This window comes from Hetaerina americana, unplaced genomic scaffold (genome assembly GCF_022747635.1).
Source record: "Hetaerina americana unplaced genomic scaffold, ioHetAmer1.1.p SCAF_3, whole genome shotgun sequence".
NCBI classification, from domain to species: Eukaryota; Metazoa; Arthropoda; class Insecta; order Odonata; family Calopterygidae; genus Hetaerina; species Hetaerina americana.
Genome location: NW_027286874.1, coordinates 107,364,134 through 107,391,033, shown reverse-complemented (window position 1 = coordinate 107,391,033; position 26,900 = coordinate 107,364,134). Strand labels below are relative to the sequence as shown.

Here is a 26,900-nt window from a genome sequence, read left to right as displayed (position 1 = left end):
TTGTAATTGTCACCTGCTTTACATGTGAGGGCATGTACATGCATGTGGCGTTTCAATATATTTTTTAAATTTTATTCGGGTTCGACTGCTATATTTAATTTAATTGTGTAGTTTTTTATTGTCCTAATTCTGTTTTCTGTATATCATTATGCCCATGATCTATTTCTCATGCCTGACTGAGAGAACAATAAAATGATGAAAAACGCATGTTTTCCTTGTTCTTTTTCTATTAATTATATTTTCATTTGTGGCTTAAATTAACTTTGAGATGTATTAACTATACTTTCAATTGTAGCTTTAGATATATTTCTAGCTTTCTTCTGCTGTGCCTGTCTCTCTGTCTTCACCCATATTTTCCTCTCTTGCTTCCTGGTACTCCTTCTTTTTCCTCTCAGTCTATGCTTCTACATTCCTTTCCTTTATCCATCTTTCCAGTTTAATCCTTTCGAATCTCACGTCACATTTCAGTAGTGCTAAATTATTATCTGACTCTGCATCCACTTCCGGCAACCTGTGAATTAATCATACTCTTCCTAAGCATGTGCTTAATCAATATATAGTCTAACGGATATCTCTCTGAATCCACAGGCATTTCTAGCTACTCCTGTTGTGGTGTTTAAACCAAGCATTTGTTATAATTAAACCTTGTTGCTTTCTATCCATAATCATTCCTTGATCCTAAGCCATAGCCCCCTACCCTACCTCACTATTATTTCTGAATTTACCTAATGTGCTATGATTCCCCATCACAATCAAATATTTCCTTCCGGAAACATCTGCAGTTATTTTCTCTAATTGATCATATACACAGTCAACTCCCTCCTACCTAAGGTTGCTGAATGGCATGTAGACTTGAACATTGACTGAGGTAATTGGTTAAGCTTTTACTTCAACCAATAATACTATATTCTATCCATTACTTGCTCTATGTATACCACAGTTCTTCCTGCCATTTGTTTCAAAACCATTGACACCCCTAGCTGGCTGTATTCTCCTCCTCTGCTGTGTATTGCTGCATAACTTTTGCTTCAGCACTCCAACATCCTTCCATCTCACCTTGCACAGCCTTCATTAACTCTTACTTTAAATTCCAATTTTCCTGCCCTCAAAATCATGCTAGCATTCCAAATCCCTACCCTAACTGATTCAGTCCTCTTCTTCTTTGCTCATGCTGTTGATTCTGCTTTGCAAGTATTTCGTCAGGTGATGGCCTTGGAAGTCTTGCCACTGCTGCTGCCAGGTACAACTCATGGCCCAGTGGGCTTCAGTTGCCACGACTCATTCTTGTAACTGTTCAAATCATATTTTCTTAAGAACAATAATTTGGGAGTTTTTTCATTGATTTCCTCAATACTGACTTAAACATGACTTAATCACTGAAAAGGTCATCCCACTGGGGTCATATTCCTTTGCAGTTGCCTCACTGAAGAACAGGCTCAGTGCATACTACCCATTTCATCTGGCTGCTACGTACCTTCTGCCCTAACTGGCATGGGTGATCCTACTCGGAGAAATTATGATTGATCCTTCAAGCACAGTTCTAGGGGTTCATCAGAAGGCTCAACCCCTTCCACCACATCAAGGTTGTAGTCCATTGAGAGAGAATTTGTATTTGTACAAATTAAATGAAATTCGTCATAATTTCTAAAAACATATCTAGAGGTTTTGGGAATAGGCAGCAATTCATTCAATGCTGGCAAAATGCCCAGTCTTCATTCAATGAATACTTCCTGGGAACCTCCAAGATAAAAAACAAATGTCCACCAATGCCGAAAAACTCATTTGGTAGTCCAGTGGGTAGTCCGTTGGACTGCTGACCGGAGGGTCACGGGTTGGATTCCCGGGCAAGGCACTCTGGGCACCTGCAGCTCCACCCAAGCTATGTGATTTTTCTGGTATCAGGTCTTCCTGGGAAACCATAACCGCATAACCGGCACAGGGAAAGGAACTGGCCCCCCTACCCTGATGTGTGAATTTCACACGCCATATAGGGCTTAGTAGTGGGTGAACTCTACCATCACCTACCAAACCGACCTTCGGGTTGATTACTGTGTTTATGGTTTATATATATATATATGTATATACAGATGCGCGGCATCTATTCACGTTCAAGAAAACTATGAAGCCCTGGGCGCGCGATATCTATACAAATTCATGATAACTACAAAGGTATGGGTGCGCGTTATCGATGGGAAAATACGGTAATTTTTGGACTGTGAAAAAGTTGCCATTACTGTAATGACCTAGCGGTGTATTTGAGCGGTTGCAACTGTTTACATTTGCGCAGAATACTTAGAAAGGCGTATGTTTACTAAGTGCTCCCTGATGATTCTCCATGACTTATTGTTAGCCATTTGAAGGTTCAGTGTTTGGTTCCGAATGCTGAATAGCATGGGAACACTCCCTGAATGTTCGCGTGCCACCCAGGTAGGTATTTACCTTAAAGAATTAAATGAATATGATAATGGGAAGAATCATCTTAGACATGTAAGAGAGATTCAGGGAAGCCCATATCTTACAATTAATTAGTTGTATCGTTTTGTTGGGGTTAAGTGTGATTGGTTTGTTTTGATTCTTAAATAAACTAGACTGCAGCAAACTTTCAAGCAATTCAAAGCTATTGTTTTTCTTTCATGGTTACAAAATATTAAACCATTCACTTAAATCTCATTTAAATATTTATTACAACATTTTAGAGGTGGATAACTTGCTGAATGAGACAGGACTCGGCATTTGTGATTTTCAATTCAATACATGACCGTATGAACTGTTTAAGTAACACATACAATACGGGATAGCAACTGCAGGGTTATAGATAGCAAAAATTCCACTTGCCACCCTAAGTGTCCGGGGAATAATTAGGTCTACTCAATTGCATGCACTTCCACTAACATCGCGTGTGCTGTTGTCAAAACCCTTCCCGCATGACCGCATTAGAATGCCATTAAATAGTGTAGTGCTCTTAACAGTATTGCTTAATCTGCTCTGTCCATATTAAAGTTTTCTTCCAACCTTCATCCCTCTCAGCGGGGGGGGGGGACCCTCCTTCTACCTGCAGCGTTTGGGTCACATTCCCTGCCTTTATCCTTGGAGAGGAGAGCGTTTTATGTTGCATGCATGTCCATGTGGTGGTGGAGTTTCGCCTTCCAACTTTTCAAATTGCACGTGTTACTGGATAAATTTCTTACTGCATCCTAGAGTGCCATTTTTTGTTAGATGATAGTATATGTATTTATAGTATTCGATAGTGTAGAAGGAAAGGATTTTTGCATGAACGAATGTGCTACTGTGGGTCTAGTTTTGCATGAATGCGTTAATTTTCCATGTGGTTGTGTTCCTATTATGGGTGGTGATCGAACACCCCCCGCCACTCGCCCTTGCGGGGAACACCTCTTAAACTCTACTACTCTGAAAATAACATCAAAGAAACATGATTCAGCCCTAGTTCAAATAATTGTCATTTAGGTGACCAAATAGCATATAATTGTGCAACGTTCAATGCTTAAATCTACCATAATTCTCCACGCATCAATGATACCGTAGATCGGATCTGGACGAAAATGTTCATATAAAAAAGGAGCGGTGCCCCTGGACTTACTAGTCTGAGACTTAAGTTTAAGGATGATGGTGTTTCATGAAGTCGAGTTCCTCAGAAATTTAAAGTGTATAGCCTAGCCGCCATGATTCAAATTCACGTTGCTAACGACATCTGCCTGGAAAATCGAACACCATTGTCAAAGAACAGCTGAGTAAATACAACATTTGCGGTGTATGAGGTATGGAATAAGGTGGTGATTCGACGAGTCCACCGAGAAAAGGAAGTAAATTTACTGGAGTGGATTATTTGAATGTTAATCGATTTACTTCGCCATGGTAGACTACAGTAAATGGAAGGATATAGAAGTAAGAGTTTTAAGTTAAAATCTGCCGTTTGTATGGCGCATTATGTTACCGTATCAGTGTTGTTAACAGGCACATCTCTCGCGGATGTCAATTTTTTTAATGAAAAAAATCTTATAAAATATTATTCTCTGCGGGAAAAAATTTGGTTGACTAAAAACCCAGTTTTTCATTTTTAAAATCTTTTCCACTTCCATATATTTATTATTGCCTTCGCATTTTATTTGTGGAATGTTCTGGAAAGTAATGGAGTGAATATGATAATTTTATTTATGGTTTAGATATCGGACGACGAAGATGAAACGCATCCAAATATTGATACACCGTCGTTATTCCGATGGCGACATAAAGCACGCGTCGAAAGAATGGAAGAACAGAAAAAAGAGAGGGAAGAGTATCTACGAGCGAAGGAACAGTAAGTGGTCATTCCTGTGCATTCGCCTAATTTGTTACCACATATCTATTTTGCTATGTGGCAGACAAACTCAAAGTAATCCATTCGGCCGAAACCTGTTTCTATTTATAGTATGGGAAATATTTAGGTTAAATAAAATTCTTTTGGGTGATTCATTGAGTACTCAAAGGAAGATGTGGGGAACGGGTGCCGTGACTTTAATTTTATGTACAAAGCAAGGAATTTTTCTGCCAAGGCTTGCTGTACTTAAATTTATTGTTGAAACGAAATGGGAGCTCACAGCCTCACAGCTTATTTTAACATTCCATTTCATATTATAGTGATGCACGTTTTAATACACGGCTTTTGGGTCCTTGATTCATATCCGTGACCAGCCTTATGATTTTTTCATGGTGTCTTATGTAAAACTTATAAGCCATATCATGATCTGCACAGGAACTAGTAACATCAAGTATTTATTGAGCGCCTATCATCTCCATACCATAATTAAATATGTTATGAATTTGAATTCAAGGATTTCTCTCTTTTCGTCCCATTACCACAACACTCGCGTGTATTGAGTGGTTGTTCATGGTATTCTCGCAAGATGAGTCTCTCACCTCAGAAAACAATCTTTGGAGTCATTGCTGTTGTTAGTAAAGGCCTTGAGAGTATATTTTGAAATTTACCCATTTTCTGTTACATTACTACTCTACCGATACAATTCACCTCTTTTGACTTTATTTGAGATTTTTTGACATGTGGTCTACAGTTTACCAAAAACGATAAACTGTCTTAATGGGAACAACACAGTTTACTAAATTATGAAACCCCTTGGATTAAGGATGGAATGAAATTTAAGAGTTTTTTGGTTGGTAATACTTTGTTATATGACAGTTTTTGAGTTTGTTTTCTTATCTGTTGGAATTCCATTAGTAAACTTATGCGATTTAAACTTGGCTAACCAATTTGCTCATATCAGGATGTAATAATAATAATATATTTATTTATGGGTAGTATATGAAAACCTTTTACAATTCTTTACATTATTCTTAGAGCCAATTTACAATGATAACCCGACAAAATTTAAACATGCGCAAGGGCAAAATGATTATGTATAATTGACATTCTAATATTTTATATCTTTCATTTGTCATAACTCTTCAAGATTTTAAAACTAATTGAAGATTAATGTTAAAAATCATAGTTATTGCAATACTCATTGCAGTTCCTCATTGTCTGATGCAATAGAAGATACTTGTGTGGATTTCGTTAAGAGAAGGAACTTCTAAAAGAGTGCAATTCCTAGCACTGGTGGTTATCAGTGAGAGTAATTCAGAAGAATTGATATTATTTATAAGTAAATTATTCTAGAAGAAGAGCATTTCAAGATGCTTTCTATGTATATAAAGAGATGGAAAAGTTACTGCGATTCAATTTCTCAGGAGTCAAATTAGCTCCTCTGAGTTTAGATTTATAGTTGAGTACCCTAATAAATTTGTTATGAATGTGATTTAATTGGAGCATATGGCTTTTATAGTTGAAGATACCAGGTAAATGAAGAGTATTCCATCAAAGACCTAACCAGTGTAGTATCAAGCAACCTAAGGCAAAATGATCTTCTGTATTTCAATCATAAGATTAATATACTGCGACTCTCCATTCTTCTCTATTTGGCATTAATTCGCTCGTCTCCTAATAGCTTTTCTGTTTTATGCCCTTCTTAATTTGCCCTTTGTACTTGTTTCTTGTTTTTCCTAAAAGGTGAAATATATCCATAAAATATTTTCCAATCCAGAATTATATGAGCCTGAACTGCAATGTGCTTTATGTGAATTTGGAACAGCTTATTGTAAAAATATCCCCTAAATCGGACTTGAATTCAGCGAAGGATAACTTCTTTTATTTTGATCAATGATATAAGTTGGTAGCCTAATTTTGATAAGTGAATAAATTACATTTTTATATGTTGGGCGGCATGTGATTTTCATTGAGCCATTCACTTGGACTGGCAGCACATTGCTGCAAAATTTTTGGTCATTGAAGTAATCAATTGAATGTAAAATTTTTAAGTCATCTGCATACTGGTAATTGTTAACTGGCTAAAGAGACAGACCAAACAATCAATAAATAAAAGAAAAGAAATGGGGCCAAGGTATGATCCGTGGGGAACACCAGATGTTGCTACAAAGGCGTAGTATTTTGAGGCATTGATTTTTACAAAATGTTTTCTGTCCCAGAGATAACTTCATAACTGGGATTTAAGAGGTCCATAGACCTTATGTACTGATAGCATATGGCTCATCCTATCGAAAGCCTTGGTAAATTCGCAATAGATCATGTGATCGTAGAGTTGTTGAAAAGGTAATGTAGTGTCATGTTTAAATAGAGCTAGGTTAATAACAGTGGACCAGTCTATCCTGAAGCAATGTTTTTCATTGGTGAAGACATTGTCAAATAGACTTTTTTGCTTGTCAGGGATTTAACTTTCAAATGTTTTATCGAGGGCAGGTGAAAATGTGTCAGATCAATAGTTTCCGACATGAAGTTTATCCCCATTTTTATGTATGGTCATTACAAAGGAATAGACTTAGGGAGGGTATCATTTGAAAAAACTTGTCAAATAAAATATATAATGTATGAAATAATGAATGGCAGCACATCCTTAATAGTAAAGGAGGAACATTATGAGGGCCCATACCTTTGTACTACCACTACCATACATACATATGTTGTAATTTGGGAACAAAGTCATTGATGGTGAGCTTCGAGTGTGATCGAATAATTATATTATTGATTTTGTGTAAGATAAAAATTGATGGAAATGTTTTCCCCCAGGGTTTGTGGTTCCTTTATGTGAGCTGTCAACAAACTGGAAAAATGTGAATGTCTGGAAAATTAGGGGATTTTTATTGGGGTATGGAATATCGGGAAAAATGACGTAACTTAGGAAACTATGGAAATAATTATTGTAGGTTCTTTACATTTACATTGTAGAACTTATCCAACTTTGTGTGAAATAAGGCTGGTTTTATGAATTTTCAGGAGGTTTTTTGGTATAGCTCTCAAAAATCTAAGGAAATAATTTATTTAAAAAGGTCCATGGTTCTTGATTAATAGCTTTTTATTATCCTTGGGCAATAGTACTGTAACTGTGACACATTAAAGTGCTTTACTGTGGTTGCATTACTCTGTGAATAAAATTATAATAATTATAGTGGCAAGTATATATTTAGTAATCCCCATTGATTTTATCTTTTTTCTTCTTATTTCCTTTGCTAAATTTATTGCTGAAATGTCTTCATTCAGAGTCATCTCTTGAATTTGAATGCCTATAATATTTTTTAAATGCATAACAATTATATGGAGCTAGTTATTAACAGTAACAGGTGAAGTTAGTCCTGGTAATAGTTGGGAGGCTAACATATAGCAATTGTAAGTATAATGATTGTCCAAAAATTCTGAGTGAAATGAGTACCAAAACTACTTCAGTTGTTGGTGTACTGTGTTGAAAAATGTAGGAATTCACTCTTAAATCAGAAAAGAAAATTTATTATTCTTTGCTAAAGTACTTTGTAAATATTTATGTGAAAAAAATGATATCAACAAATTTGGTCAATTTAACCTTCTGATTTTCACACATTACATTGGAAAAGTATATAATTCATTCGGAACATGTTGAAAAATGTAGGAATTCACTCTTAAATCAGAAAAGAAAACTTATTATTCTTTGCTAAAGTACTTTGTAAATATTTATGTGAAAAAAATATCAACAAATTTGGTCAATTTAACCTTCTGATTTTCACACATTATATTGGAAAAGTATATAATTCATTCGCACAGATGATATAAGGCTGCAATACTTGGATGGAGAGCACTCATGGCATTTTTTAAGTTACATTTAAAGAAAAAGTTTGTAAACAGTTGATTTGTGGCCTGGAAAACGTGGAAAAGGGACTATTGAATAAAAAAATTAAAGTGGCAAACCAGCTGTGGCCATCTTGAAATTCTATTGCTGAGTGTATTGCCTCACGTGATTTCTATCATCTCTTTTTGTCAGTTTTTATTTTTGTTACACTGTGCTAAAATCGATTTCCCTATCTTAAATATCATTATCAAATATGTATAACTTTAGACGTGTTATTGATAACATTTTATATTATCTCAGGAATGAAAGGAAGTTGAGGGAGGCTAGAAGAAAACTTCAGGAGTCTGAGAAAAATGGAGTAGAAAATTTGACAGAATTGAAGTGTGTTCTAAAAGACCTTGAAGAGGAAGCTGAGAACCTTCGCAAAAAAGATTTTGAACTTCAAAAGAAAGAAAAGGTGAATAATTTGTGATGATGCATGCCATCATGTCATTTTTTCCTTCCAAAGTGATTTGTGATTGCTTTCAGAAGTTTGTTGGAGAGAAGATTTTTATTAATGTTTTTTAAATATATTTTTGCCATGTAATTGAAACCTGCATCATGCAGCAACTAGTTGTCAAATATCCTGTAGTGAATGATTCCAAGAAACCTTAATCCATGGCATCCTTACGCTACAGTGAAATAAATGAGACAATTTCACGTTGCCTGCATGGTGTGCGTCTATTGTGACGCACATAACATCTATCTTTGAATATTAATTTCCTGTATATGTGTTTTTAGGTTACTCCTTGGAATGTGGACACCATTAGCCACAGTGGGTTTAGCAAAACAGTCATAAACAAAGCTCCACCACGCAAGAAAGATGATGAGGAGTCTGAGGAGGAAAGAGTTAATAAAATGCAGGAATTTATTAAGGAAAACAAGGAAAATCTCAAGCGATATGGGATGTTGCACAAGTATGATGACAGCAAACTCTTCCTTCAGGAACATCCTCATCTGGTCTCCGAGAACACGGCCAACTATTTGGTTATTTGGTGCATTGATCTCCAAGTTGAGGGGGTTAGTACAATGTGTGTGTGTGTGTGTATATATACTTAATAATTGAGTGGCAGAAATTTAAAGAAACAAGGGAATTTGCTTTAATTATTATTAGTTTGTGAACTCTCTGGAAATGGAGAGTTCACAAAGAGAGTTTTAGTATTAGTATTTAGGGGAGGCAACCGACAGCTGAGGTCATTTGCGCCATAGGGGATGGATAGGAAAGTATGAAGGGTGGAGAGAAACCTGGCGTAGGCAATAGCCTGCTCTTTATGAAAGGCACCAAGGGGTCACAGCTTAACGTCCCATCTGACGGACGGCGTACTCACTCAAAGTGCCCTCCACAAAGCACCTAACAAGTAGGGATCTATATACCACTGAAAAATATTCAACACCGCTGGGATTTGAACCCGGGTCTTCTGGATGGGAAGCCAGTACGATAGCCACCACACCATCTCGATCCCCACGAAGAGAGTTATGGCAATATTGAGTTTCCCTTTGTTTTCATTGTAAAAGATAATGATTAGCAAGAATAACTCGGTAACATTATATAATCTGATTAAAAAAACTGTTGCAGTGTTTTATCACCCTAATCTGCCCGTGGTTTCCTTAAAAAAATATGTCAACCTCAAAATTCCATCCCAATGATAAGAATCTATCATTTTTATGAATTCAAATTAAAATACTGAAAAAAATACATTGTTCTTCCATGTACGTTTTTATTAAGCACGATATAGGTTTTGAGTTATAAATTCATCACCTGATGATGATTTTTGAAGTCGAAATTTAGGTCATGCTTGGTAAAAATGTATGTGGTACAACAAAGTATATTCTTTTCCAGTATGAATTGCTTCCACAAAGTGACGCCTCCAACCATCCTATGAAATTAAAATATTGCATTGCAATTGGTGATTATGAACAATTCGGTACTTACTCAAGTAAAATGGTAGAGCTCAAATTAATGGTTAAACCTTCGTGTTTTACTAACGTGTCCATGGTATTCTGTTTAGTAAATTTTGTATCAATGGTGATTTGTTTTAGAGCTTTAAGATTAATATATTATAGTTACAGTTAAAAGTGAAACATTTTAATTTCACTTTCCATGGAAGTATAATGCATTGCAAGTTCCCACTGCCAAAATGTGTCAGTAATACTCATATGTACATGTCTGCTATTCTGCATTTCTTTCAGCATGCCTTGCTGTATGATCATAATAATTGACTCGTTGGCATTACTTATTTTTATCTCTCCATTTATATTTTATGTCAATCTTGTGGCAATTGAGATAGTTAAACTTGTTCCACTTTTTAATTTCTTCCTATTAATCATCTACAAGTCCAGGAAAGAGATGATAATTGTGACTGCTTGATGTCTCAATGTCTGTTCTAAGTGTTTGTTTTGTGAAAAGAACCCTCTTTGTCATCACTCTATAGTTTCTTCCTTTTGCCTGTATCATGGTTGGTGTCTCTAAGGTAGTTTTTTCGTCTAGAGATGATATAAGGATAAAAAAGAAACTTAAAACTTCCACAATAAAGATTTAATTTTTCACGACTATTTATTGCTGTGCATCATTGAAACTATGGACGTGAAATATTAAATCTTGATGGTGGAAGTTTTAAGTTTCTTTATTACCCTCATCATGAGGGAATGCCATGAAGTTAAACCTGAAACTGTTATGTGTAGAGATGTTATTCCAACTTAAGTCTTGAAGTGGGAAAGTAATACTGTGTTTGTGTCTACTATATTAGGGTAGTTTCTTAAAATTTTTTGATCGTTTAAAGGCCAAATTATGACTCATTTGTTAAACATCTTAGTAAGCTAGCTCTTTGATTAGCTAACTGAAAGTTGACTTTTAAGAGACCTTATTATGACTATTTACTCAGTGTTAATGCATAGCGTAATGGAGGTCAATAGGTCATCTGTAAGGGTTAGTGTGGTAGTTAAAAATTAGGTCTGGAAAGAGGAGGCTCTCCCTGAAGGATAGCGAAAAGATCTTTAAGTCATTTGTCACCTAATTTATACCGGGGTAGAAGGTTGTTTAGAGGTACAACGGCACATTGGTTTTGGATTTAGGATGTGCACCGCCACTGTCCTCGCCCAAAGCCCCAGTGACCTATGCCTGTCATCGGCCATGTGATAAAGCATGCCCTCTTGTCCGCTCCCTTTTAAGTTTTTCACCAGTCCAAAGGGTCTCGGGCCACTTTCTATTTCATTACCCAGAAACTGCACTTCAAAAAATGTTGCATACTTACAGTATTGTGACTAGTACCTCTTGTTTTACAGCCCAAACAATGCCAGCCCACTTTCAATATTACCACATGGAAACTTTGCTTAAAAAAAAAGAGCTGTACATATTGCATTAAAAAAAAAGAGCTGTACATATTGCAGTGTAACCAATGCATCTCATCAAGCATAGGCGAAACATCTACTCCTCTTTTCATCATCATCCATATTAATGACCATAGGACATTTCCCTTGCAGTTTCCAGCTCCAAAACGTGCCCTCACTGGCTTATATTTCAAATGAATTTTGTTCCGTTTCCATCGTTTCCCATGTATGTCGGGATCACTCGAGCTACCTTCCAGCGCGGCCAGTTCTCAGGCATGTTTCTCAACTGCTGCAGTTGTTCAGATTTCAGTGAATTAAAAAAAATATGCGTTAGGTCCTTCAGCCAAATAGATTAATATATATATATATATATATATATATATTATCGAGGTGCTACTTCCATTGAATTAAGGGCAGGTATTTATGATTTGGTTTTAGTGTCACTCTTAAGACTTAACACTCTGATAAGGTAAAACATTGGTTTTTACTCTCTGTTAGGTCCTTAGATGTTGAAAGAAAAATTGTGACTTTGTTGATTCTCCAATTGATATTGAGTGGAATTAACATATTTTCAAATTTTATTTCCGTAATGGTTACATCCCACAAAGTCAAGCCTGACATTATCAATTTTATCCTTAGGTACAGTAAAATTACAGTGTATGTAATTTTAGGATTAAGTCTCCAATAAGGAAAAAAAAATACAAAGTTGGGCTAGCAATAAGGTTGTGTTCTGCTTTTTAGGAAGTTTAATATGGTGTAGCAAACACAGTCAGTCAATATGTTTGACCAGATTGGCTCCTATCCATTGCTATAGTTCATTTCTACAATTATAGTCATAAATTTTGAATTTATGAAGTAGTTGACCATTTTGAGTATATCTAATTAAACAAAACCTTTTTATAAAACTTGGTCAATCAGCATGTACCTTGTTCTATGGCGTCTTTCACCAAGAATTGGGGTAGCACCAATATTTCTATTACCTAATTCTTATGCTTACATGCTCCAATGCCCACAGCCCAGGCAATAAGAAGATCACGTACTAGAGCATTTGCAATGCACTTGGGTTTAGTTTTAAATTTGGGTTTCTGGAATTAATTAGCCCTAGCCATTATATACTGCAGAGTCAATAATTAAATTAACTCTGCAGTATTTGAGGCACTGAGCAGGGGTGGTTCGCACTGATTTATTTGGATTAATACCTGTATCCCTTCATGTTCTTCAAATAGAAGTAGTTTTTAGGGGAGGTGACCGACAGCTGAGGTCATTTGCGCCATTAGGGATGAGCAGGAAGGGATGAAGAGTGGAGAGAAACACGGCGTCGGCATTAGCCTACTCTTTACGAAAGGCGCCAAGGGGTCAGCAGTTTAACGTCCCATCCGACGGACGGCGTACTCACTCAAAGTGCCCTCCACAAAGCACCTCAAGTAGGGATCGAGATACCTCTGAAAAATATTCAACACCGCCGGGATTTGAACCCGCGCCCTCTGGGTGGGAAGCCAGTACGATAGCCACTGCACCATCTCGATTCCCGTCAAATAGAACAACACTTAGTAAGCAGTATCTGTTTCACAAATCAGTAACGTCAGCAACTACCTGTCTAAATAGACGGACACCATTTGAATTTGAAAAGAGCATTCTGGGGCAACACGTTGGTCCATTTCTGCATAATGATTGGTGATTAACAATATCCCATTGGTAACCTGGTCCATCCAATGTCAGTCACCATTATAATCGATTCAATAATTGGTCTGGTTCTGAGGAGCAATAGGAATTTGCCAGAATTCATCCACGAGATCAATTTGTACTAATAAGGAAGCATTTTAAGTAAGAATGCCCTCAGTATATTAATGAAACGAAATTTTTTCCCTGGTGTACTTCATATTAAACAGGGCTCCCTTCAGTATTACTTAGGATTAGTTTATTTTGAACCATAGTCTAAAAGAATGTCCAAAATTATTTTTAATAATTTAATGCTGCCTAATATTTCTTTTTGTTTTACTCTCTTTTTTTGATTTTATCAACAAAATTTGTTGGCATATTTGTGGATATGAACAAAAATAATTTTAAAATATATGATCCCAGTGGGGTGACAGACTCAGCTCTGCACCCAACTTGAAACTATTAGTCCGTAAAATGTTTTTGAGGGGAGGGGCAGATCCTTCCCTTAATGATTTGCTGAACCAAAAAAATTGTTAAAGATAAGAGCTAACATTTGTCCAAACTGGCAATCCCTAAAAATACTAAAGTGCATATCTAGCAAAATCCTTAAGTAGGTAAGAGGTAATTTTTTGAAGTAATCTCATGTAATTCCAAAGAAACTGCAGGAAATGCTGCAACAGTAACTTTTAACGGAGTCGTCCGCTAATGTGCATTTCAATGCAACAATCCCAGAGTGTAAAAATCGTTTGCCTTGACCGGGATTCGAACCTGGATCCCTCGCTGTCCAGTCGAGTGCCTTAGCCAGTTAAGCTATCGAGGCGTTCTCTTAAACTCACAAATTGTGCACGACTACGAATGCCTGTGACATTGTATGCACAGTATTTCGTCACAACATCTGGTTCCTTTGAAAGCCCCCAAAGTTTCAAAATTTAAAAGGACGCCTCGATAGCTTAACTGGTTAAACCATTCGATCGGACGTTGAGGGATCCGGGTTCGAATCCTGGTCAAGTTGAATGATTTTTACACTCTGAAATTGTCGCATTAATCTCAGATAATAATAATGTTTTTAGGATGTAATCATTACCAATTCTCTTTCGGGTATGAATTTGTAGCCATGGACTGTGAACACCACTGTGCATAATACTTCATGCTTGTATGAAAGTTTTCTAGGTTAAGAATGTGACATTTGCACAGTTCACAGGATACCTGACATTTAAGATTTGATTTTTTCATAATATGATTCTGTTCACACCATGAATCCATTGATTTGATAAACTTTAACCTCGGATTCTAACCTGGCCCGTGCATTCTATTGTCATCTTAATTAATTTTTGTATGCACTGTCGTTGGTTCATTTCATCTTATAATTTGCATATTTGTTATTTTTCTTTTCGAGTTATCGCTGGATTTGAGGGGGATATTTTTGGCTAGAAAATATACTACGATTATAGACTTGTCAAAAAAAACCACTTATGTTTGAGGATGGATGGTATGTTGCTTGAATTGAATGAATATATAGATGTAATTCTCTTTTATAATATCAATGATGTTTCCTTTTCTGCAGAAATCCGACCTGATGGAGCATGTCGCACACCAATGTATATGCATGCAGTATATATTAGAGTTATCAAAGCAGTTAGATGTGGACCCACGGGCCTGTGTGCCATCATTCTTTAGCAGGTAATTCCTTCCTTTTTTCTTATTGGTGGTGGCTATGAGGGTAGTTTGAAAAGTCCACGCAAAGTCAAAGAGGAAGGTAAACGGTGTTGATGGGATTCTACGTCCACTGCCCATCTGTTTTTGATAAATATTGAAAAATTTCATGGACCTTAAAATGTTTATCTTATAGAATTCAAGTGGCGGACCCAGAGTATAAGAAAAGCTTTGAAGATGAGCTGCTCGGCTTCAAGGAAAGGGTGCGTAAGCGTGCACGGGAGAAAATTGACGAGGCCATAAGGGAGGCGGAGGAGGAGGAGAGAAAGAAGAGACTGGGGCCAGGCGGACTGGATCCCGTCGAAGTTTTCGAGAGCTTGCCTCCCGTAAGTATTAAGCAGGTCGCGATCCAACTCATGGTTAACGTGCAGTTAATTGCAAACCCAATTCTGAATTTCTGATTTATCTGGACGACATATTCATTCATATTGGATAATTGAGTGCAATGTGCAGTATCCGGATCAACATTCATATTGTTGGGATTATTTTGATTTGGCAAAGCAAAGCTGCCAACTGACGATTTTGGCCCTAAATTGAATAATTTTCGTACCACTCTGAAAACTGACAATTACTGATGTGTGCATACGTTTTTTAACCCTTATTAATATGAGTGGTCGCCTGAGAGAAAAAATTGAGAAATGTCTTCGCCAATCAGGAGCACAGTTTGGGTGGTGTCATCTTTTCTTCAATCTTTCTTGCCATAACTCACAATTACTCTATGAATGGTCCAGATATTCTATTTCCAGCTCTCAACCCTTTTTTTTTAAGCATCATCTACCTTTCCTTCATGAATAATCGCGAGAGAAACACCTTTATTACAATGGGGAATCAAAGTCACCTTTCATTTTCTATTTGAATCTCGGACGTTTATGCTACTCAGAGTATCCCATGTACTTATCTTTTTGCATTATTTAATAGGAAATGAAGAAATGCTTTGAGTCTGAGAACATAGGCATGCTGCAGGAAGTTATAGCAAAGATGCCCGAGGAAGAAGCTTGCTATCACATGAAACGTTGTGTTGACTCTGGGATGTGGATCCCAGATGCTGCCAAGAAGAAAGATGACGAGGGAGTGGCGGGGAATGAAGAGAGTAAGATTGAAGAAGTGGCGGACGAGGGTGATGCTAAAAAGGCTGATGATAGTGCTGCCAGGTAGAGGACCACTGACTGAATTGTTTTAATTTCTGAATTTCATTGCCTGAGTAAATACCATCAGTATGATATTACTTTCATTTTCACTTGCCACTGTTTAGAAAGCTCCTGCTGTTTCAAGGTGTGAGGTATGATTGAAATTCAAACACTTTCGTTGTAATTTACGTGATGTTTAAAATTTGTTGGTCCTCTGTTGAATCATGAACTAAGGAAGTAAGTTGTTTTTCTATTTTCACGGGAAAATGTTTTAAAATGGAAATAAGATTTGGTTTTGGCCTCTGGTTATTTGACTCGCTGTACGTTGTTTCGTGAAAACTTATTTTTTTTCTGGTTTGCATGAGCATCTTATGCATTACTTCCTGTTGCATATGGCCGTGTAACCATGTCCACTAACTCTAATGGTATTTGAGATGTTTTCCTCTCTCAGTAAATGCATTCAAATTTCAGCTGGAGGAGGATTCTACATAATCTGCCGAGTTGCTTTTCCAAGACAATAATTTGGTCATTTACTTTATTGATAAATATTTTTGGATGATTGGCTGTGAAAGTTGGAAACATTTTAGAACGCCCTCAGATTGTCAAAGATTCGGTTTGGTGTATGTAATAGAAAGTTGTGTTACCTAATGGCATTTATTCAGTATACCTTTGGTGTATCGGCAATTCAAAACACTGAATGTAGAAACTTTTTTAAGATTCTCCCTTCCAGAGAAGCCTGCCTTTGTAACACAGTTAATGTTACATTTATGTCGACTATTTTCATATTATTTTAGGCTTACATATATGAATGTGGTGTAATAATATAATGATATATTCCCAGCATTGTTTAGTCACTTATGCTGCTTTGTAAAATTTGTGCATATCTGAACTGAATAAATCTGTTTTTATCCTGATTGGATAAGCTAATGCCCCGGGATTTTGAGTTTGAATTTTCTCTTAATTTTTATATAGTGCACCTTTGATGAACTAGGTCTAAAAATTTGTTGTTTTCAAATTTGAATTCATCTAAATACCTGTTTAACCCTGGAGTGTGTCAGCATAAAATCTATGAAAAAATAGATTTTTTCTTCTGGGTAACATAAAAATGTATAATAATCTATTACCACCATTTCTTTCCATTCACATGTATTAAATTTTAGAAACAGTGGCAACCGGAAGTTTATTCAATGACAAACAAATAAGGTGAAAACCAAAGTTATTTAGGTTTAAAAGAGTTTATTTATAGATAAAATATGTGTTCTGCAAATAGGCTGGAATTTGAATGGTGTTTTATGAAAGCAGGGCTGGCTACTAGAGCACAATATGATTAGTTTTGAGTCTGTGGATGGAGGTTGATAGAAGTTAGGTGTGGGTAGCATCCTATCCCAACTGTCAATTGCATGAATATCTCTCTCTGTAGAGGTTAATGCATTTAAAGAGGTACCCAGAGGGTATTAAGGGCAAATTTCAGCCTCGGGTAATGAATGACCTCTTGAAAATTCAGATTTTATGCATTTTTACACCTGTTTGTACCCAGAACTACAGTTTCACGTAGTTAGTGATTCCATGTTCACCAGCCTTATACTACCCGATTATACTTGATAGACAAAGATGGAGTGAGGGAAGATTTTGCAGGAAGTCTGTGTTGAAAGGATGACCATTACTTCTGAATATCACTGGGGGCCAGATCTGGGGAAAATGGTGGCTGTAGTATCATTGGTGTGTTGTTTTTGGCGAAGAATTTGCACGCAAGTAGCAATGTGTGAGCAGGGGCGTTGTCATTGCGCAAAAGCCAATTTTTGTTCTTCCACAAATCCGGGCGTTTGTGGTGAATTGCTTCGTGCAAATTGCGTGTAACTTGCAGGTAATATTCCTTATTTACCGTTCAACACTGTGGCTCTGTACTTTTGATGCACCACATCCCTGCAATCGAGAGGAAAACTGTAAGCAAAACTTTCACATTCGACCTAACTTTGTGTGCTTTTTCAGTCTGGGCTTGTGCTTTAGCTTCCATTGGGATGATTGAGCTTTAGTTTCCACATCATAACCATAAACCCATGTTTTGTCACCAGTTATGACCCTCTGGAGCATATTTGGGTCGTTGCGGACTGAGTCCAACACCTCATTAGCAATGTGAATGCATAGCTGATTTTGGTTGAAATTGAACAATTTCGGTATAAATTTCATGGCAACCCATGTCATGCCCAAATCATTGGTAAAAATCGAATGGCACCGATCAATCAATACGTTTTAGGCCCTCAGCAACTTCTCTAACGGTGATTCGATGATTGGCCAACACTATTTTCTTCGCTTCATCAATATTTTCGTCTGTTGTATACGTGCTCGGGCGTCCGGCATGCTCTTCGTCCTTCACATCTCCTTGACCCTCTGAGAATATTTTGTACCACCGATACACGTTGCTTCGGTCCAAGGCAGCTTCTCCATATGCCACAATAAACATTCGGAATGCATCTGCGCACTTAATTTTGTTTTTCACCCAAAATTTGACACGGATTCTTTGATTCATTTTTTGGAACCGGCAAATATGGAAGACAAGCCAAAACACGTCCCAGCAAAACAGTTATTAACTATTGACTGAACATTCAAAATAGCCGAACTTTTGGGAAAGGTGAGAGACATTAGTGCCAACGTAACGCCACAAAAAAATCAAAAATTCACAATACTTTTTGAACAGACCTCGTATGCTGCTGAGAGTGTGTATATACTTTGGGGACGACATTGTATGATTGTACAATGCCTCTTATCTTTTCTAAATATTCATTGAAAATCTTCACGTTAGTCATTATACATGGTAGTAATTTCTGATACTTTTGAATATGTCATTGATTAGTTACGCTTCTATGGAACTTCTATGGATCTCTTGGCATATGCACCTTTGAGTGAGATGTATGTCTTAGCAGTATATGAAGCCTTCTTGTGACCCCTTCCGCTCACTTACCTCTTCCCCGTAATGGTTGAACGTGGTGGAAAATGAGGTCATCAACCTCATTTCATGCTATAAAAGAGTACTAGTTCACCTGATGGGATAAGTTTCCCTTTTCCCCGCTGGAATCCATGCATTTTGCAATATGCCAAAGTGGCTTAGGTTCCCTGACAACTTAAAAGGTTGTGATAATTTTAATAACTTAAAAGATGTGCATATTTGTGATAGTGAATTTCTTCTGCAGTGATACCTTGGTGTGTGTCTGTGTATTCTGTTTTCTTGGGACTACGTGTAAACGCAAACGAGATCCATGGATTGGCAGCAGTTACATTCATGGTAAGGAAATTTTGGAATCTGGGAAAGTTGTCATGAGGCTGTTAAGGGAAAAATAGTATCAAAAATACTCTCTGGATGCAGCCTTACTTTTTGGAAGTTAAGTATATCCATATCAACAGAAGAAACATACTTTTTCGTGGGATTTTATTATTTGGTTTAATGAGTTTCACCGTGGTACAGAATTCATCTACATCAACATCCTGCAAGCCACCAAAAAGGTGTGTGGCAGAGGGTGCAGCACCAGGAGGAAAGGGTAAGGGATGAGGGGGTTAGGGTTTATCAAATGGATGGGGAAAGGTGGAGGGAACCTGCAAACAAAATATATAAATATACTTGTATAACCATGCGCAGTCCCTGCCTTGTAGGTTAATACTTATTGTGTCGAGCTGACTCCTGGGGTACTTCTATTACAAGCATTCTGGTCTCTTATTGTTCTTGGAAAAAAAAACCATTTAAACCTGTCAGTCTAACAGTCTATCTCTCTAATCTTATATTCGTGATCCCTCCACCCGTGATACGTTGGGGTTCGTATTATGTTCTTGATGTCATCGGAAAAGGACCCATCTTTTTATATTTTTAATAAGTTTAATCTATATTGTAAACGCCTCTGTGTAAGGGAATCTCAGCCTAAATTTTCTGGCAAAGTAGTTACGCTACTGCGTTGGTCATAACAATTTTTGACAAATCCAGCCCCCCTCCGCTGAACTCAATCTAATTTCAAAATTAAATTTATCTCTTGAGGATCCCATATATTGGCAGCCTACTCTATGTGGGGCCTGACTAGGACAAGAAAACATCGTTCCTTCACTTTTTCGTCGCATTTACCCAGCACTCTTTTTACAAATCCCAATTTTATATTAGCACGACCGCATATTTCTCGTATGTGCTTTCCCCAGGACAGATCATGAGTAATTGTTACACCCAAGTATTTAAAGATAGATAGATAGTTTTATTCACCATAGAACAATACATAATTGTATGGGCTTCGTCAAAAATTCAATTACATCAATTGTATACAGGTTCTTAGGAATAATAATGTACATGACATATATGAGTATTAAGGATTTAAAAAAGTTGAATTTCCTACATTGGCTCTTTCTGTGTACTCTTGGACGCTATAAAAAACATTATTTAAAAAGAAATGTTTTAACATTCTTTTGAATTTATTTTCTTGGGGGAGTATTCGTTTTAACTCTTCAGGAAGCCGATTAAACAGTAGTCTTCCTGAAACTTCTGGGGTTTTTTTTAGTACTGCTACTCTGCAATGGCCATTATGAAGATTTTCCTTGCCCCTGGTGTCGTACTTGAGAACGTCCCTATTTCTGATCTGTGAAGGTGTTTTCATGCAGGCATACAATATCACATTATACATATATATACTGGGAATGGTCATGATTTTGTGACATTTGAAATACTCCCTGCTGGATTTTCTTGCATTTAGTTTAAATATAACCCTTAACGCACGTTTTTGAAGTGTGAGTATTCTATTGATGTTTCCATGTGCTGAACTCCCCCAGCAGACAATGCCATATCGAGCTATGGACTCAAATATACCATGATATACTGGGATTAATACTTCTGTATTACAATAGTTGGCAAGATTTTTTAAAAGGAATAGGGCTGAACATAATTTTTTACTACATTTTTCCATTTGAAACCTCTAGCTTAACTTGTCTATTTCTAAACCCAATAAAGTGGTATGTTCTAACTCAGAAATCAATTGGTTTTCTATTTCTACAGAAATATTTGACTGAAGGTCTCTATTACTAAATACCAAGTAAACTGTTTTTCTTGCATTTAGTTGTAAATTATTTACATGCAGCCATTGAGCGACTGAATTCGCCATAGCATACATGTCTATTTCTAATTGAGATGATTTAGTATGACCTGCTATTAGACTTATGTCATCTACATAGAGCACCACGTTATTATTCTCTGGAGAGATTATAGCTTTTTCAATGTCGTTCACACACACCAGGAAAAGTAAAGGCCCTAATACAGAACCTTGTGGAACACCATATTTAATAGTTTTCATTTTTGATTTGTAGGTAGCACCATTTTTTCCGACAATTTCTACATACTATTTCCTATTTTCCAAAAAAAGATGTAAGCCAATGATGAGCTACTCCCCTGATACCATAATGTTATAGTTTAGTTAAAAGAATGCTAGATTTTACAGAATCAAAGGCTTTTGATAGATCCATGTTAACCTACCTAACCTAAAAGGAATCTACCCTCGCGATTTCTGTTTGTTTCACTTAGTAACTAAATGGGAGGGAGTTACTCTTTTCCCAAAAATGTATTACTACGCATTTATTCAAATTTAATTCCAATTGCCATGTACTGCACCAAGTCTGAATTACATCTAGGTCGTTAGCTAACGCGACTCTGTCTTCGCGACTTCGAATGCCCCCATAAATCACCGCATCGTCAGCAAAAAGACGGAGCCTGCTATTAATCACGGTACTGAGGTCATTTATGTGAAGCATTATCAGGTACAAAGAATTTAAGGGTTGGGGCACACTTGTGTTGCAGCATTGATCATTCATAAATCGCTGCCACCCCTGAATAAATATCCTTAGTATCAGAGAACGTTGCATTCAAGTGCACAAGATTACCAAGGATTTCATTTCTATGCATTATACGAGGTCTGTTAAAAAAGTATCGCTACTTTTTGTGTTTTTTCAAAAATTATTTATTTATTCATGAATATCTACTACATTTTGTGTTCCCTTCGAAGTAATCCCCATTGGTTATTATACACTTGTGCCAACCTTTTTTTCCAATCCTCGGAAACACTTCAAAAAATCATTTTTTGTGATCTTCTTCAGCTCCTTCTTCGATGCAGTCTCCATCTCGTCAATCGTAGCGTAGCGTCGTCCATCCCTGGGCCTCTTCAGTATCGGGAACCAGAAAAAGTCACTGGGGGTCAGATCTCGGGCGTCCGTCACGCTCTTCGTCGTTCACATCTTCTCGGCCCTGTGAGAACATATTTTACCACTGATAAACGTTGCTTCGGTCCAAGGTAGCTTCTTCATATGCCATAGTCAACATTCGGAATGCGTCCGCGCACTTAATTTCGCTTTTCGCACAAAATTTGACAGATTCTTTGATCCATTTTTTGGAACAGGCAAAAATCGAAGACAAGCCAAAACACGTCCCAGCAAAACAGCTGTCAACAATTAACTGAACATTAAAAATGGCCGAACTTTTCGGCTTGACTGAGAGACATAAGTATCAACATAACCCCCACAATAAAATCGAAAATCAAATAAACGCAATCCGCAAAAAATCAAAATTCGCGATCCTTTTTGAACAGACCTCGTACGTCCCCTAAGTTATCCCATGAAGTTACCTGGGTCTGGTTGACACAATTCAGTTAAATTTTTAGGAAAAATTTTATTGCGATGCCTGTGTTCCACTGCTAGGGTGCGATGAAGGATCGTTTTAGGAAATTGAATTTGGCACAGAGTGGGCTTTTTTGCGCCCTGCGTCTGAGTTCGCATGAAGGCAATGCAGCAAATCATTGTCTTTTCCCTTAAAGATATCCGATTGAAGAATTTGATCTCCATTCGGTCTAGATTCAAGGAATAGGCATAATTTTTCAAGGTGAAGACTAATAATTCCGTCATAGCTTCTGTTCCCAAAATCTTTGATTAAGTTATCATGAGTACATTCTCTGCCCTCTATCAGCAAGGGAATTGAACAATGACTCTTTACTGGATATATAGTATATGCCTCGAAGCACTTTTAATTGTGCCGATACCCTAGGAAAGATTTAATTTCCTCATTGGAAATCTCTTTTGCTGAAGAATGTAAATGGCTGCACCTGTATCGGCTAGGAACTTACTCGTACGGTCAATAATCGTCTTCAACACGGCTTCAGGCGATGAACGCAATGAATAATTCCTTCAATTATCAGGCCGGCTGAAGACGATATGGCTGAGATAAGTACGTATCCTAACATGCGGTCAGGGTTGGCTATTGACCTTATTCCGCCAGCATTTCACTTGGACAAACAGTCGTCGGCATAATCTACAGATAAGATGTGGGCATCCTTTGGAATTGTGAGGTTCCTCACGGGATTGCTAACAGTTCCACGGTAAGGAGCGACAAAGGCGAGCAATATTCTCACTGATGATGATATTGACGTGTGGGGTGGGGTGACCGGATATCCCTGCGTGGTGAATTACGAGGCTCGGCAGAAAAAGGGTTTCTTTGAGAGTCAAAGGCACTAACCAGTCCTTTTTTTGGGAGGGGTAGGAAACTGAGAACCCTTGATTCTGGATGGGAAGGAAAGCTGTGGACCGAGCGAATTGGATTTGCTAAGGATGAAAGGGTGGCAGGAGACGAATGTCGGCGAATTGGTTAGCATAATTTCTCATGTTGAATTCTTCAAGTAGCGTGCATTCCTCTGCTTCAAGTTTGGGTTCGGAACTGCAACTAAATGTCCCACACGTCTTGTCTTAGGCCTGGCGAGAAGAGTCTTTTATGTTCTATGATAATATCCATGGCTTTAGCCTGTGGTTACGGAAGAGTTTCTTTCGCGTGTCGAACAATTTTGCGAAACATAATGGAGAATTCCCTAACCTAATCATGGGGACCTTGAATACGAGTGGAAAAAATTCTTTATTTAATATATATATTTAATAAAGAAAATGTATGCCTTAAATTGTTACGTCATAAAGCATACGTTAGGAAAATGAAAACAAACCTCCGCATAGATTCTTTTGAACATGTGATTCCGTCCCGCGTCTGGTGACTCACACACGCCATGCACTGCTGCCACCTAGGAGGCTTGGCATTCGTAGCGCACGCAGTTGTGTTTGTTGTTTGAGCGAGGAGCGTTGTCGGGGTCGTAGGTCAGTGTGCGCTCTGTCCGGGACAAGTTCGTCAATTTCGTCAAAATGGCTTTGACAGGGTGTTACTCCGTTCTTAAGTTCCTTGTGATCATAATCAACCTTCTTTTTTGGGTAAGTTAATCATTTTTATTTACCGTCTTTCTGAAAAGTATATTTGAACGTATACATATAATGGCTCTAAATTTGACACCTTTTCGTGCGCTGGTGTTGATTCGTCCCTCTTGTTGATTTCTCTTATTTTGTGATGTTTGTTACATATTTTGGTTTTTTAATCTCCTTTTTATCCGATATAACATCAATTCTTAGCGCACGTTGGGCTTAATTATTCACTCGCAATTCTGTAACGGAGATTATGTGAATGCCATAATATTGAAATTTTTGACAGCAATGAATTCATATTTTCCTATTTTCACTCAATGATTGTCGTATGTCTATTCGCTGGTGATAGCTTAGACGATGGTAACTTATTTTTACGAGGGTGTTTCCGAAGTGTGTAGCGCTTTCATAGTGACGTCACCTTCGGTGGCTGAACGTTTCCGTTTATGGATTTGCTTTTGAATCATTGTAAATATTTTATCATAGCTCCTCGTGGACTCCTCCGTTTTGTCAGGTTGCAGATTTTATTGAAATGGATAATTAGACAATGCTTGTTGATTTATTTTTGATTCATTTTATTTCGAAGTGGAAAGAAAGTGATCTGCATATGGATTTTACTACTCGTGTAGGTTTAATGGTACCCGGCGTTATATAGGTTAACAGTGAAAGTTGATTGTTTTCGTTGTTGATTGTTTGCACATTTCGTGATAAAGTTTAGGGAAGGAAATGTTGTTTGTGATCTCTGCTCCTGATTGTTCGTAATCCTCCGTTTTGAGTTTATTTTCAAATTCATTCAACTTCCATTCGCAATTCTGGGGATATTTGTGAAAACATAGCATATTACTCAACATCAGTGTAACTGTTGTCTTAGTAATGTTAAAAATATGTATTATAACTTTTGCTTACGAACTGTCCAAATTCATTCGTGGATGCGCCTTTTGAATAATCAAACGAGTTCGGTTTACTTTGTTAACGACGACTTCTGTTAGTATTCGTTTCGTAATGAGTACGAGGGTGGTCTGAAAAGTTTCCGATCTCAGAAAATTTCATAAAAAAATGTCTTGTATCTTTGTTAGGTCGGATACTTTTCAGACCATCCTCGTATAAATGTCATTACCTGGGGACTGCCCTCAAGGCTTAATTGTCAATTAAAAAACCCTTTAAAATTAGTTTAAAATGTGCTAATAAAGTAAATAATACTATTTAAATTACGTGTAGAACGATGATAACTTAGTGACAGATTTATTATCATTAGAAAACTCGATGGTAATTCTAAGATAACGAAATGGTAACTTGTGGATTGAAGAGGCGGTCCTTGGCTAAGAGGGATACTCTCATGGTCATTTATCTTATATTTAAATCTGTTTTTAACATATTTAAATAATTAAAGTTACAAATGAAGGGGTGTTAATATATTACAAATTTTAGTACCATTTTGTTAGTGGCAAAATATTGGTCAACCCAAGTCATACAACCTACAAGATACATTTTCCTTTTGTGTATTCTAAAACGTGAGAAAAAAAAGACTCGTCCAATGAGAATTCGCTGTCAACATGATTAATATTATTATTAACAGTTTTCAACTGATCAATACTACATGTTGTCCTCCCTCTACCTCGCCAACCTACGTTCCTTCATCGGCATCTCCGTCAGAATTTCGTCGCCGTTCAATATACCCAGCATCATTAGAACCTTATTCGAAGAAGGCGGGGGAAATATTTCAACGAGACTTATTTATGCTTAAAAATGTACGGCTGTATCGAATACCACTGAATTAGAAGGATAATCAATCAGGTGCGGAATTGTGTAGGCTGGTAAAATCTCGTTTCCTACTTCTGCTTCATTGCTAATTTAGGTTTTACTAATATCATCGGTTGAAATAACTCCTCTCCGTATATTTTATGAAAATTTTGTTTGTAGTGGTGAAGGAACCTGACAAAGAAAACATAAACAAAATCCTGCTTTCATGTGCTAAATATTATATGTGTTTAATGACGTATCAATGATGGTTGCCACATCAGGCGTTCGTGACTTCAATACTGTTTCGAGCGGAATGTAATGCCGGGAAAAATGACGAAAAAACTCATCGGTGGGAATACAATGAACGAAAATTATGACCCCCCCCACAAGGTATGAAAATGGCATCTTATGACTTAATTAATGAAATGATAATTGCCCTCGAGGGAGATGCCGGTAAACGTAGATTGGTTTCTCTCGTTCCCTATTGTCCGTCCGTGAAGAATAGAGAGAGACAGAGAGAGGTCTTAATTCCCCGTGTTCGTGTTTGCAGTTGGCCTCTACTGAATTTGGGAACATAGCATTTAACTAGTTGCAATGACTTCTTGAGTAAAAATTTTGAAATACGTGGCCTTTTTTAAAAGATTTCAATTTCGCAGTATAAAAGGTTGGCAGACGTATTTAATTTTTCCAAACTAAAAATTTTTGTACTGCCCATAATTTTCCCTTATCCTTTCCCTCGCATTCATAAGCCCTGGAAATAACCATTTTCTCCTTCAAGACAAGCAAATACACGGATTAAATATTCAACAAATAAGTCGTTATAACTATTTAAACTGCGTTAATTTAATATCATACGACGAATTATAAATCCATGTTCAGCAATCCTTTGTCGATT

At 37.1% G+C, this 26,900-nt stretch overlaps 2 protein-coding genes across 2 annotated transcripts in view; both read left to right on the top strand.

Annotated features, from left to right (window-relative positions):
• Positions 1 to 3,755: 3,755 nt before the first annotated feature.
• Cdc37 (cell division cycle protein 37) lies at positions 3,756 to 16,964 on the top strand. Its single transcript, XM_071588145.1, has 7 exons — positions 3,756 to 3,903; positions 4,182 to 4,315; positions 8,463 to 8,619; positions 8,943 to 9,221; positions 14,752 to 14,867; positions 15,037 to 15,226; positions 15,819 to 16,964. Exons 1-7 carry the CDS (start codon positions 3,871 to 3,873, stop codon positions 16,053 to 16,055), a joined length of 1,146 nt encoding a protein of 381 aa, XP_071444246.1. The 5' UTR covers positions 3,756 to 3,870; the 3' UTR covers positions 16,056 to 16,964.
• A 7,176-nt stretch (positions 16,965 to 24,140) lies between these two features.
• The window catches only part of Tsp96F (Tetraspanin 96F), a 112,954-nt gene continuing 110,194 nt past the window's right edge, over positions 24,141 to 26,900 (top strand). The window contains exon 1 of the mRNA XM_071587213.1: positions 24,141 to 24,280. Within this exon, the coding sequence (XP_071443314.1) occupies positions 24,215 to 24,280 (66 nt within the window). The 5' untranslated portion in view covers positions 24,141 to 24,214. The remainder of the gene's footprint in view (positions 24,281 to 26,900) is intronic.